This window comes from Cottoperca gobio, chromosome 12 (assembly GCF_900634415.1).
Source record: "Cottoperca gobio chromosome 12, fCotGob3.1, whole genome shotgun sequence".
Taxonomy (NCBI): Eukaryota; Metazoa; Chordata; class Actinopteri; order Perciformes; family Bovichtidae; genus Cottoperca; species Cottoperca gobio.
This window is the reverse complement of record NC_041366.1, coordinates 907,578-922,846: the sequence shown is the minus strand read 5'-3', so window position 1 is coordinate 922,846 and position 15,269 is coordinate 907,578. Positions and strand designations below refer to the sequence as shown.

Here is a 15,269-nt window from a genome sequence, read left to right as displayed (position 1 = left end):
AGCAGCAATTATGTTTCTTCTAAAATAATCATTTTTAAGTATAACGTCCATTAAAGATGGTCATATCACACAAAGTAGTCTTCGTCCTATATCTTGTGGCGCTCCTGAGCACACTGCTGAGGAGCGACAGGAAACAATGGTTCGTGCTACGACTTCTCAGTCTCTGCACTGGCTCACATAAACTGATCGCAGAGAGACTAATGCTGGGATCAAAACCATAATCTGTTTGCCTTTCAAGATGGTCACTCTGTCAGATTAGGTGATCAGCTATAGAGCCTTACCTTAATTTTGCACTAGGGTCAGGATCTTGGAATTTCATGACAATGTAACCATTAGTAGTTCATATGTGTTGATCTAGATGAGTGAATAAATGTATTAAGAACTCATAAGAAAAAAAAATTCTGCCTGGTGCTAGAGTGTAATGACTCTGTGAAAACAGATCGATCAAGCTTTATCTCACTTCCTCTCACGTTTTTACCTCAGACTCTTAATGACTTTCTACCAGATGTGCCTTCTTGATTTATGTCACTCTATATTTTATTACCTCATGTTTTGAATGATTTTACTACAAAATCATGGACCTATGAAGATAACAATGTATTATAATAGGGAGTTTGCATTCTTGGTTGATTTGATCAAACTTTTACAGAAACTATACATTTGTCTGGTGGCACAGAGACTATTTGCTTTGTTTGCAACGCCATCAACTTAATGCATCTATTTCAGTGCCTGTGCCCCACTATTAATAAGCCTGTAAAGGAGCTGTCAAAGAATAATCCACGGGCTTGTGTAGACAAGCATGAGCTACAGTTAATTACATTGAGCTACTTTCCCCGGAGTTTCTGTGTCTCTCATCTGGCAGGTTGTCACTATTAAAATCTACGTCTAATCATGAATCGTGGATGAGCCTGTTACCCTTCTCCTTATTGTATTTAAAAAAATATATTATTATATGTTTTGTTTTGTTTTGTTTTGTTTTGTAAGTTCGGAAGCTTATTTTGACATCCTCCTGGATCCATCTTTTTCATATTTGATCACACCATTTTTACTTTGTTATTTATTCTCAACACACATCATCTATTGCACGTCTGTCCGTCCTGGGAGAGGGATCTCTCCTCAGTCTCTCCTTGAGGTTTCTTCCATTTTTTAATTGTGGGGTTTATTTTAGGAAATGTTCCCTTATGCGGTGCGAGGGTCTAAGGAGATAGTGTGTTGTATCCTGTACGGTCTGTAAAAATGTGTCATTTGTGATATTGGGCTATATAAATAAATTTGATTTGATTTGCACTACGTTGTATAAGTGGGCACAAGCTGGAGGTGTCCAAAAATTGTCCACTGCCCTGTGTAAATGAGAAAAAGCTACAGTCATTCAGAATCACTCCCTGCTCTGTCTAAACAAGCACAAGATGCAGCTGTCCAGGAATGATCTAATACCCTGTTTAAATAAGCACAGACTGTGATGGATGAACCTTTAAAGCTACAAAGAGCGACTGAAATGTGTCAAATTTGAAAACAAAGAGAATCTTAATTCTGAACATTTATTTTGTTATTCCAGGCATGTATGTACAACAACATTAAAACTACGTACCGAAATGTGAGATTTTATGAACCTTTACACCCTAAACCCAAGCTAACTGTACACAGAACACTTGTGTCTGGTGTTAAGTTAAACACTGAAAACACACACACACACACACACACACACACACACACACACACACACACACACACACACACACACACACACACACACACACATGCACACACACATGCACACTTCCTCTTTATTCCTCCTCCTGCTGAGTGATGATGAAAGGAATGATGGGAAGGTGTTTCATCACAAAGGGGATCGATGTTGGAAGTGAAAACACACACCCATATAAACACACACACCGATACACACACACGCGGCGACACACACACACAACAGGGTGGCACCTTTAGGCGTAGGCAATGAGGAACAAACCTTCAACCTCTAACCAATCGATAAGCAAGGACGTACACACACACACACACACACACACACACACACACACACACACACACACACACACACAGACACACAGACACACGCACACACACTACGGGTGACCTTCCACTTGCTGCAATCAATAGAGGCCGACGTCGCAGAAACATCAGGGTCTGAGAGGAGAGGAGATACATATTTTACTCTCGACTTTCATGTCTCCCTCTCTCATTTGTGGGTTTTTTATGCAGAGCAAGAGATTTTAACGGTAGAGAGAGGAAAAGTGATCTAATGAAAGGAGAGTGACGTGGAAAAATAATTATGAAAAAATGTGGGGGTTGAGAAATCAAATTAAAGCAGTGAACCAAACCAAGCTGTCAAAAATAAATAAACTAAAATAATTCACAATAATAGGCGGGTGATAAAAAGAGAGCAGCAGTTATGATAATATTTATTGTTTTTGATATGTAATGGCCTCTCAGTACTCATCTTTCTATATTAAGAATTGTACAGATCAACTGATAGATATTGTGAAAGTGAAATATGTAACAGTTGGAGTGAGAGGCTCATTTTGGTTAACTCTTTTTTTACATCACATCACATTGTTTAGACCGAGTTTAACTGTCCGCCTGCCACATGCATGGCATCCTTTTAAAAGTACAAACTCACAAGTCTGACTCATCTGGTTAATTTAACACATTATAAAGCTGCCAAGAACCCAACACATGAATGAAATGACAGAGATGCTTAAGATTATAAATGTTTAGTGATAAACACTCAAAACATAACTAAGAATAATAAGGTTGAAAAAATACTGTTTCACTTTTTATACACAGAAATGCAGCAGAAAAGTGTGATGAATGAAATAAATAATCTATTTAAATGCACTTCTTCAGTATTTGCTAGTATCATTATAAATATTTGCAAATATTTGCATCAATAAAAGGTAAAAGCATTTGCAGATAATGCTAATGGAATCCTCTGTTCCTCTTCAATCAGGGAACAATGCGGATTTCGTCCTGGTTGTGGAACAACAGACCAACTCTTTACTCTTGCAAGGATCCTGGAGGGGGCCTGGGAGTACGCCCATCCGGTCTACATGTGTTTTGTGGATCTGGAGAAGGCGTATGACCGGGTCCCCCGGGTGATACTGTGGGAGGTGCTGCGGGAGTATGGGGTGAGGGGATCACTTTTTAGGGCCATCCAATCCCTGTACGCCCAAAGCGAGAGTTGTGTCCGGATACTCGGCATTAAGTCGGACTCGTTTCCAGTGAATGTTGGCCTCCGCCAGGGCTGCGCTTTATCACCAATCATGTTCGTGATTTTCATGGACAGGATATCGAGGCGTAGTCGTGGAGGAGAGGGGTTGCAGTTCGGTGACCTGAGGATCTCATCGCTGCTCTTTGCAGATGATGTGGTCCTTATGGCATCATCGGTCTGTGACCTTCAACAGTCACTGGATCGGTTCGCAGCCGAGTGTGCAGCGGTTGGGATGAGGATCAGCACCTCAAAATCTGAGGCCATGGCTCTCAGCAGGAAACCGGTGGATTGCCTACTCCGGGTAGGGAATGAGCCATTACCCCAAGTGAAGGAGTTTAAGTATCTCGGGGTCTTGTTCGCGAGTGAGGGGACTGATGGAGCGAGAGATTGGCCGTAGAATCGGAGCAGCGGGGGCGGTATTATAGTCACTTTACCGCACCGTTGTGACGAAAAGAGAGCTGAGCCAGAAGGCGAAGCTCTCAATATACCGGTCGATCTTCGTTCCTACCCTCACCTATGGTAATGAAGGCTGGGTCATGACTGAAAGAACGAGATCACGGGTACAAGCGGCCGAAATGGGTTTTCTCAGACGGGAAGCTCAGCCATCCGTGAGAGACTCGGAGTAGAGCCGCTGCTCCTTTACGTTGAAAGGAGCCAGTTGAGGTGGTTCGGGCATCTAGTAAGGATGCTACCTGGGCGCCTCCCTAGGGAGGTGTTCCAATGGTGGAGAGATTATATCTCCTCACTGGCCTGGGAACGCCTCAGGATCCCCCAGTCGGAGCTGGAGGATGTGGCCCGGAGAAGGGAAGATTGGGGTTCCTTACTGGAGCTGCTGCCCCCGCGACCCGATCCCGGATAAGCGGTAGACGATGGATGGATGGATGGCTACTCCCAGGTCAAGAGGAAACTGTTGCTGAAACCATGTGCCGCTTTATTCTCAGGGTCCCACACAAGATATTAAATAAACACCAAATTCAGAAGGATGACACCAAACAACTGGGGCAAAGTTTAAATTCCTTCGGGACTGCTGTGTTTACTATTCTTTGTGTATTATTTGTGTTTACCATCATTGGCTTTGCAACAGCGTGTTAATGCATGCTTATTGAATTTAGTCTATTTTATTTTATACATGCGCATATATACACTTAGTGTGAGTCTCAGAAGCTGCTACGACTCCCTGTCTGCCCGTCTCTCTCTGTATCAAACGGGTGATATTGAGCTGAATTTCATTAAATCTGTCTTCTTCAGGTAAGTTTCTGGGCGTCACTAGCTCACTGTGGATTGAAATGACACTCAGCAGACAGATCGCTGCTGTTTCTTGATTTGTTTTGTTGTTTTGGAGGCGAGGAACGGACTCAGACCAGCACCTGTCTGTCACTAAAAAGCTGTCTGTCAGGTAGAAGAGGGACATGAAAGAAGAGAGGGAGCTGGCTGAGGAGGAGGAGGAGGGGGGAAGACAGAAGATTAAGACAAAGTATAGGAGACGGGAGGCGGAGGAAGAAGTATAAAAGGAAGGAGGAAAGGAGACTTTATAGCAGTGGTTCCCAAACTTTTTCTGCAGGGCCCCCCTTTTTTAGATGAGAATATTTTCGAGCCCCCACTGAGAGCCCTGTCACAAACTTGTCCATGTTATGCTAGCAGGGCTCAAGCCTTGCCGGGCACCCCTGCAATAGCTCTGCGCCCCCCCTAGGGGATATGCCCCCCCACACACTTTGGGAACCACTGGTTTAGTGGAACATTCTGTATACTATCTGTATTTCTATATATAGAAAATACATTACATTACAATTTTAATATAAAACTAATCAACATTCATACGGACTGCAGGGGTTGATTGTAGCAAAAGTAAATACATTTAAAATGTTACAATCTGCACTTGAATGATTTGTGTATAATATAAGGAGACAGTTGTTTTGCAAATATATTATATTCTGACTGAAAGATGTTTTATTTTTTATCTAAAGCGATCTCCCAACGAGTAGCCAAGGCTGGCTGTGTACAGAGCCAGAACCTGTGTTGCCTTCTGGGTCATCCTCCTGATGTTGTAACTCAGGGCTTTCTATAAGGATAAAGAATATAAGGATAAAGAAGCCATATCAAGCTCGGGGGGTCCGGGGGTCCCAAGGAGAAACATTTGGGCGGTAAAAGCCCAGATTTAGTGGCCTCTGGCACATTCTAATGCCCCCCATGCGCATGCTTAAAACTTGGCCGTGGTGGAGGTCAAAGCTCCCAAATCCAACTGTGATCCAACGACAGTGAGCACTGGGTTCAAAAGGCTAACTTCCTATTTGAGAATTCATTTTTCCAATACAAGCACTGAGCATCAGAGCAGACTTATTGATCAGTGTGCATGTTCAGCTGAATGTACACACAAAGGAAGAGGAATATATACAAATATTTAGCAACCAAATTAATAAATAATTAATTAATAATGCTTTTTTAATTACATTTGGTTACTTACCTACATCATAAAGCATTGTTATCTCTTTCTGTTTCATGATTATGGGATTATAAAATATTTGATCAATCACTCAAATATGTAAACAGGAAAGGGTTGTTGTCAGAAGTGATGTCAGAACATACACACACACACAAACGGGTATTCTTTCTTTTGCTTTCAGACAACCACTTAATATGTATCTATACCTGTCACACACACACACACACACACACACACACACACACACACACACACACACACACACACACACACACACACACACACACACACACACACACACATACTCATGTGGTCCTCACAGGATAGACGATGGTAGAGGAGGCTACCGTCACCATGGCAACAGACAGAGACTCACCCTCGACACACAAACACACATTCCTGTTGTAGAGTGGGGGTAGAGTAAAGTGTGTGTGTGTGTGTGTGTGTGCGTGTGTGTGTGTGTGTGTGTGTGTGTGTGTGTGAAGAGAGAGAGAGCGGATGAGGTGATGGAGTAAAAGCATTTCTCTGTGTGTGAGAGATAAGGTGTGTGTGTGTGTGTGTGTGTGTGTGTGTGTGTGTGTGTGTGTGTGTGTGTGTGTGTGTGTGTGTGTGTGTGTGTGTGTGTGTGTGTGTGATGGGTTTGCTAAGGTCAGACACTCACTGTAGAATACAAATCTGTCATGGCTGACACACTTCCTCCTCTCTCTCTTACTCGCCCTGCCCTTCGCTTGACCCCCCCGTCGCTTACTCTCTCTGTTCACTTCTTCTCTCTCTCCCTCTCTCTCCATCCGTCCATATCCTCCCTCTATCTTTTCCACAGAATTGTGTTGGGCAATTTCATTTTATCTCTTATCAGCTCTCTTTTTATTATTCTCTTTTCTTCCTCTTCCTCCTCTTCTCTCTCTTCCCTCATCCATCCTGATCCTCCCTCTACTTCTTCTCTTCCAGCAGCCTGCAAATGATCTGGGATGACTATCTCTCTCCTTTTTCTCTCTCTTTCTCGCTGCAGACATCATCTTCCATGTTCAAACAGAAGGAGAGGGCATGAAAATCATAGAAAGAAATAGAAGAAAAGATGTAAAAGAGGGAAATGCTTAATTTAACAAAGAGGAAACGGAAAAAAGGGAAAAAGAAAAATATACTTTTCAATCAGATTGCATTAAATTGTCTAAATATGTATTATACATGGTTTTCCTCATTTGCAAATCTAAAATTGTGCAGAGTCGCTATTAAAAGGTGTCACTCTGTTTTTTATGGTTTGTGTTTTTTTATTTGTCATGAACACTGATGTTCTTTGTTAAGTAACATAAGTAAAACAAGTGATAGTGTTTCAACCGGAAAACAAGAGAATCAAACTCAAATAAACTAATTCATTTAACAACTGATCTGTTCTGTCGTCCTTGTCCTCTTCATATTGTCTGATATTTTAATCCCTTCTGGTTGAGTGATGCTGTGCATGAAACGTATGAAACTGCTACATACATCAACGTTTATTTTCTGCAACTGACTTCCAGGTATGCAATCCAGGCAATGAAACTGGTGTTGGTTTATTTCTTTTAAGAATGTCAATGAATTTTTGATAAATAATCATCAGTGATGTGGATATAACGACTAAGTGAGTAAAGACAAATATTAGAAGAGCTAGAACAGTCGGTTCAGTTCAGGAAATGACATCACGTTACTTTAATTCAGCCTTCACAAGCTGGAAAGTACTACATTTTTGCCATATTACAATATAACAATGTTCAATTCCATTCGAAAGATGGTGGTTGTAGCTCATTGTGATACATTCCACCGTTTCATCATGCAGAGGAAGCAGCAGCAAGTGGAAATGAAATAATGGAGGCAGACATCAAGAAAGAGAGCAGCACCTGTGACTCTTTCACAACAGGTTCCATTGCCCCACAAATAAATAGCAAAGATCTCAAGTAGCAAGAACATATCTCTGGCACCACCTGTGCACCACCTGTGCAGCACCTCCCACCTTTCTCAGGTTGAAAACATATCATGGTCTATGCTTTTATGGGACATCACAACTGACTGCTTACTGTACTCGACAAGAAGGCCAGTTGTGTCCAGCTGAACACTTTTGTGTATCGCACTGAGCTTTTTAGATTACGATATAAACAGTAGGTCAAAGTTTACTGGGAGAATACTATAGTGAACAGTAACATGATATGCACATGTGTGTGTATACAGTATATGTCTTTGGGTAGCAACGTGTTACATGTACTGCAAACAGAACATTCCGGTCAGGTCATATTGTGGTCGGGTCAGGTCATTTGCCAATTCAGCAGACCCATGTCATGATTTTTATGGAATATACGTCACTGATTCTTGAGAAGTTTTAAATTTGAAAAAAATAAATAGATTTATTGTTAAGAAATCTAAACGTATGTGTTTATAGAACAAGGTCTCAGCAATCGAGCAATATTTCTGGGCAACCTCCTGATTTTGTCATTTTTTCATAAATGATGTGTTCTTCCTGTCATTGCTTAGTATCACTTTCATCATTAGCATTAAATATACAAAATAATAATTGTGAACATAAAAAAATCACATTTTTGATTTCAAATAGACATTTACTTCAATACATCAACTGCATTGGAGGAACATATTGTAGTCATATTCATTTAAAACAAAGAAAGTTCCATCTGAATATCTCAATGTTTTATCGAATTGAAATGACAATCTCTTGTCTGGGGACAACTGATTGTCTGGGTATTGGGATATCATATAATCATATCATTTCTAAAATTAAAGACAAACATATACATTTTTTTTACATTTGTGCAAATGACCCTCAAATGATTATTTTAAATGAGAAAATGTTATTGCTTTTCAACGGAATTAGCACTTTCCTTAGTGGGACATGTTTTATCCAAATTCTCAAGAATCAGTGACATATATGTCTGACAGATTTGATAATTGAATGGAACATTTTGCACGTGATGGCTCAGACGATCAGGACTGAAAACAGGAGGATAAAACTCTGAGGTCCACAAACACCTTGATATTCACTGAGAGACAGCAGGCCGACGAGCTGCTGCAAGTTAGTTACTCAAAGAGGGAGGAACAAAGGAAGGAAAGGAGAAAGAAAGAAGGAGGGGTGGAAATAATAAAAAAAAAGGAAAACAATTATAAGAAGAAGATAGTTAACATGTGACACAACAAGGACATGAACCAAGTAACCAAAGACGTGAACAAGGAAGGAAATAATGCAGGAAACAACGAAAGCATTAAGGTAGGGAGGAGTTAGAGGGATGAATAGATATAGATCTAAACTTTTGCACCTACAAATACACGCAGTGTGTGTGTGTGTGTGTGTGTGTGTGTGTGTGTGTGTGTGTGTGTGTGTGTGTGTGTGGCTACATACTCTCTCTCTTAATGTTTGAAGCTGAACTGATGTACATATTAAATGTGTTTATTTATCATTTATCATTATATCATATCATGAATTATTTATCATTATCAAATTACACAAAGTTTGGTTTCACACGAAACGTGAACACTCCTGGGGGGAATGTGTGTGTTTGACGCCCCCCCCCCCCCCCCCCCCCATCCTGAGCTGATTTTTTGTCTTTATACTGCCTCACATGTCTTCCTCCTTCGCTCCCGTCGTAATTACTGCAGCTGCTAGAATTCTAGAACGCCTACTTGTATTCGTATCGATGAGCAACAATGTGAATAAATGATAACCCATATTTATTGGAAACTCATGCAGGAAAAAAAGAAAAGAGGGGTTTATGAAAGAGACAGCGTGTTCAGGAGGGGGACAAGATGAGACCACAGACGGACTTCAGATCAGTGGTCTGAGATTTAAATCCTGATCCAGCTTTCAGATCAGATCCACACCAGGATTTAAGTGAGACTGCACTGCAGAGGGGGCAAGAGAGGACTGAGGAGACTGTAAAACAGAGAGAGAGATGGGGGTGATGTCTTTCATTCATTTATGAATATTAACATATACACCATCAACCTCTCTCTTCATCACACACTGCCTACCTAACACACTGAGTTATTGAACATTAAAACTAGTTCAAACATTATTAACTACAAAGAGAAATTAAATCAAACACTAGAACACCAAGATAAGAAAATCCAAATGCATGTCAATGATCTTGCTTTGCTGTAATCAGCAGTGACTGATCGTCAGTCGTTACAAGCTGAGGAAGCCTTTACCAGCAGCAGTATCTTATCTGTGTCATTGCTGACTTTACCAATTTCTAAAATTGACCACAGAAACCTGTGCAGCTGCATCCGCTCTATGTAATGTCAAAGGCCCATTGCCATGACAGATTCTCAGAGTTATCATCAACTCAAGAGGTTTTTAGCCTCTTAGCAACTAGCGGAGCATTAAAAGGATAGTGAGTATTGGATTTACTGCACAATACGTTTACTTTATATTCTATATATTCTGATGAACTGGCTGTGTTTGTAAACCAGTGAGGCATTATGTTACTAGCAACAAGGAGATAAACAGAATGACAATAAAATCTATATGAGATGTTACGACGCTGTGTGTGAGCATCAGCACCTGCATGTGTTCTGCTTTAATGAAACCACTCAGCTACACTGTGTGTGTGTGTGTGTGTGTGTGTGTGTGTGTGCGTGTGTGTGTGTGTGTGTGTGTGTGTATGTGTGTGTGTGCGCTGGCATTTTACCTGAATGAAAGATGTATTTGTGTAAATGCACGTTGGAGAGATTTTGAGTACGTAAGTGAGTGACGAAATGATTGTATAATTGTGTGTGTGTGTGTGTGTGTGTGTGTGTGTGTGTGTGTGTGTGTGTGTGTGTGTGTGTGTGTGTGTGTGTGTGTGTGTGTGCATGTGTGTGAAGGGCCACTCCAAGAATCAAGAGGCCTGGCATTGTGGCATTGTCAAGGGTAACAAGGTGGTATGCTGGCAATCACATACACACACACACACACACACACACACACACACACACACACACACACACACACACTTGCCATGATTTCTCGTGGGAATGTCTGATTGGCCGTTGTAAGCCTGCTGGGATGCTTGGTTCCCGTGGCGATAGTAACCAAGCGATAACACCAACCATCTGACCCTCTTAATGTGTGTGTGTGTGTGTGTGTGTGTGTGTGTGTGTGTGTGTGTGTGTGTGTGTGTGTGTGTGTGTGTGTGTGTGTGTGTGTTGCCATCTGTGCCGCTGGCTCAGGAGAGAAGCAACACACTGAACAGTGATTAAAGCAAATACAAAGAAAGAAAGGAGAGGTTGGATGAAGCTGTACAGGTGACTGAGTTAGTTAGTTGGATAACTACTCTATCAGATATTCAGCTGCTTATTTGGCTGCTAACAAAGATATCAGTCAGTTAGTTAGTCAGACAGTCAGACAGTCAGTCAGACAGTCAGTCAGACAGTCAGTCAGTCAGACAGACAGTCAGTCAGTCAGACAGTCACACAGTCAGTCAGACAGTCACACATTCAGTCACACAGTCAGTCAGACAGTCAGTCAGTTCCAGTTAGTTCCTACAGACACCAGGATCTGCGTGTGTGTGTGTGTGTGTGTGTGTGTATGTGTTAGATGGTACTAACTGCTGTCAGACCACATGACTAACTGAATTTTAACCGGGACACAAACACAACACAACAAACAATGACTTTGCCAAAACCAGACAACGGCTGCTGTGTCAGCTGTGACTGCGTGTGACTGAACATGAGAGCAGAGCACAACCTCCTCAGTGAGTCATTGCTTGATGTTAGAGCTCATTTATTAACTCAGGTGAGTTCACAAACCATTTTGTTATGTCATGGAGGCACATGGCATGTGGCATGCAAGGCAGTAGTACAGTACCGGGGGCCCCAGAGCTCCGACTTTTTTCAAAGCCCTCCCCCAAGAACAATCACTACTCAACCTGTCCAACCTGCACGAACATCAGCCACGCTTAATTTGCATACAATATAGCATCAAAAATCACTTACAACTGCAGTTTGATTTTATGACAGCACGTTACAGCACCAAATACAAGTCATGGAATCATTATGAGGGATGCGAAAGGTGACAAAGATGCTAACCCCTTAGGGGGTCTGGGCCCCTTGAAAGACATTTTTTAAATATCTGCTTTAAAATATCCAATATTCATCTCTCTCACACATAATGCAGGGATATGCATTAACACTCAAAGACACACAGTCAAGCATGTTTTGTTTCTTTCTTTCTTCTTGTTTCTCTTGAGCCTCGTGGACCCCTTTAAGTCAACAGGCCCCGGCCTTGACAGTCATAAACCTGTGCATTAAGACGGTGGTCAATGTGTCACAGATGTTTGGACTCTAAGAGTTTGCAAAGACAGGGGATCTTGCAGCGTCACTATTTACAAGACTACAACTTGATTATTTTTAACAATATCTCCCGTCCTGCTCCGAGTGGATATTTACAAGACACTGGAGCAGAAACAGAAGCAGCTTTTGGCTGCAGCTGCTCTTGTGGGTGCAGTGACATGTCACAGAGGCACTGTTGTTCCCTCCACAACCCCACCAGTTTTTCCACCTGTTCCCCAGAGCAAGAGAACCGACACTTGTTCACCCTCCATGTTTACTGTCTACCTGGTTTTTCAGACCCTATTAATGAGAAATAGAGTCGTATTAGTTATTTTTCATGCAATGAATTAAATATATTTTTTCTCTTTAAATGATTCATTAATTTATCATTGGAGGAAGACAGCTTACTGAGAGCAACTAACTGTTGAATTGTTCATGTAAATTGGAAATCATGCATTACAATCCAATAGTAACATATTCAAAACTACTGTTTATTATTAAAAGAACAGCAGTTAGTGATTGTAAAAATTAACACTGAAGCTGATTGCCGACACTAAATTGTCTAATACAGGGTTTCTCAACGGGGACGTTCCGAGAACAACTTTGTGTTGTTTTTAGACTTTTATTTTTATTTTGCTGAGCGATAAAGTGCTGCTCAAGGATACACTATGAATAAAACTAATCTGAATTAATGTTTTCCATTGGAACACTTAAGAGTGCAAATTGTTTCACATTTCTGAGGCTGCTGTTACAGTTTGAATGTCTGACCCTGATTGGCTTCAGTCTATGACCCTGATTAAAGTTTGAATCTCAAACTTCTTACTGTTGCATTTGTTTAACACTCCTGAATAAAATGTCTTTGTTTGCTCCCTGGGTACATGGTGTATCAGGGCAATTGAAGGTAAAAACAACAACAGAAAATTATTCTAATAATATTTATTATTATTAAGAAATGTTATTATGTAACTTCAAACTCAGAGAATTTCAGTTTATATAATAACATAATATAGCAGCCTAATGATAAGAAAAATATTATAAGAATTTAAATACAAAATTATTATAATCAATAATATAAATAATAAATACTAAGAATAATAATCATAATAATACAAACATTAAAATTATAATCAACATTAAAATACAATCAGGCTACATTTTATTTGATGGGGGGCGATAAGGGACCTGGATAATGTGTAGGGCCCAAAAAAGGTTGAGAACCACTAATCTGATCTAATCTGAAGATCTGCTCTTCATCACGCAGAACGAAAGTGAACTGACTTCAGACTCCAGAGTAACCCAGACTCTGTTCAAAATCTGAATTTCACACAATATGTTAACAAGAATTATTGATTTACAAGACCCACTACTGCAACATAATGTCAGAAAAAAAGATTGAAAAAAAGAATAAAACTGACCACAAAAAGCTGCTAAGTAGTTATAGATGTGATATCATAATAAATACAACAAGGTCAGAGAGGAAGTTATGTCATGACATAATGAAGACAACAGGTGATGATAGCCGGTTGTTTTTATCAGTGAGAATTGATGTGAGTCACATCGCATTTATTGTGTGTGTGTGTGTGTGTGTGTGTGTGTGTGTGTGTGTGTGTGTGTGTGTGTGTGTGTGTGTGTGTGTGTGTGTGTGTGTGTGTGTGTGTGTTCCTACCTGGCTCTCGGAGCAGCAGCTGAGCCATCGCCTGCGAGCTGCCGGCTGAGTTTTCAGCTACACACTGATAAAATCCTTCGTCTGACTTCACCAAACCCAAAATCTGCAGGTTACTGCCGTCCTGAATATCAGACACATGCAACAAAGTCTGTTTTAGACCATAACACAAACAAGAAAATGTTAATAAAACCATTTTTTAAAAAGTGTAAGAGAGTGAGGGAATGTTTGTATGTGTGTGTGTGTGTGTGTGTGTGTGTGTGTGTGTGTGTGTGTATGTGTGTGTGTGTGTGTGTGTGTTTGTGTGTGTGTGTGTGTGTGTGTGTGTGTGTGTGTGTGTGTGTGTGTGTGTGTGTGTTAGGGTCAGGGGTGCGCCGGTGGGTGTTATCTGATTATAGTAGATTATGGGATTATGGGATTACAGATTATTAATGATATCATACTATGTCATGATTCCAGATTATGAGTTATCCTCACTTTCACTGTTTCCATTAAGTCTTTAATTCCAATTGCTTTTATTTTGCCGTGGACTTGACTTTCTTTCTTCACACTGTCAATGAAACAAACACTTCCTGTAGAAGTGTCACATTAAAGTCTGTGGGTGTGGACCACATTCATGGCTATCATTGTCTGTGTAGGCTTTAAAATTACCCAGATGTTTGATATATAATTTATACAACAGGGGACATAGGAATAAAGGGCTTATCCCTAATATGAACCTGTTCCAAGGAAAGGCCTGGTTCTCTCTGATGACATAATCATTTATCATGTTACTATAATGTTATCAATAAAACAGCAGAATGTACATATTCGTATTATTCATCATAATAGTAACAACATTGTATGACTTTAGTATAAACAGACATCAAATATATTTTTACATTATGTTTTACTTTAATTGGACAATACTCCAATTGCTCAATCAATCAATACAAATATACATGCATATTGAGCATATTGAGTTCACAGTGATTCTGTAGATGTGGTTATTCTTTCCTGTCACAAGTCTCCACATGTACGGATTAAAAGTGACTTTCCATCATTCAGATGTAAATTTAGAGAATGTATGTATGTGTATTGTTTCTGTGTTAGGTGTGACTCACCACTATCTGAAAGTAGTCGCTGGGGATGACTTCCTCTCCATTCTTCATCCAGCGGACAGTTGGCGGGGGGTTTCCTGTCACAGCACACTCCAGCTCCATGTCCGTCGACTCGTAGGAGTACGTGTTGGTCGGATAGTTCAGAAACTGAGGAGGCACTGCAGAAATACACAAAAACAACACAACACATAAACAACATAGGACACTTCATGCCCCCCCCCCCCCCCCCCCCTCTATATGCTGTCTGTATGACACACTGAATCAGTTCCATGTTGTTTCTTCAGTATCGTTGCTCAACACCTTTGTATATTTTCCTTCAGGATTGTGAACACATTAGCTGCTTTCTGTAACAACCCCAGTTAATTACAAACTAATTAACACAATTACACAATAAGTCTTCATTATTATTGAGGAGCTAAATATCTTTGATCTCATTACTCCCATAGATCATTACACGTCCATCTCTTTGACGTCTTCAGATACTTATCTATGGGTTGTTGCTAATTCTCCACACAGATATTACATTAAAATATTAGTTTACTTGTTAACCAGACA

At 40.5% G+C, this 15,269-nt stretch overlaps 1 protein-coding gene across 1 annotated transcript in view; it reads right to left on the bottom strand.

Annotated features, from left to right (window-relative positions):
- dcc (DCC netrin 1 receptor) overlaps window positions 1–15,269 on the bottom strand; it is a 279,414-nt gene that overhangs the window by 147,915 nt on the left and 116,230 nt on the right. Inside the window, exons 6-7 of the mRNA XM_029444368.1 lie at window positions 14,718–14,872; window positions 13,618–13,738 (exon numbers count right to left, since the gene is read on the bottom strand). Of these exons, the coding sequence (XP_029300228.1) occupies window positions 13,618–13,738; window positions 14,718–14,872 (276 nt within the window). The remainder of the gene's footprint in view (window positions 1–13,617; window positions 13,739–14,717; window positions 14,873–15,269) is intronic.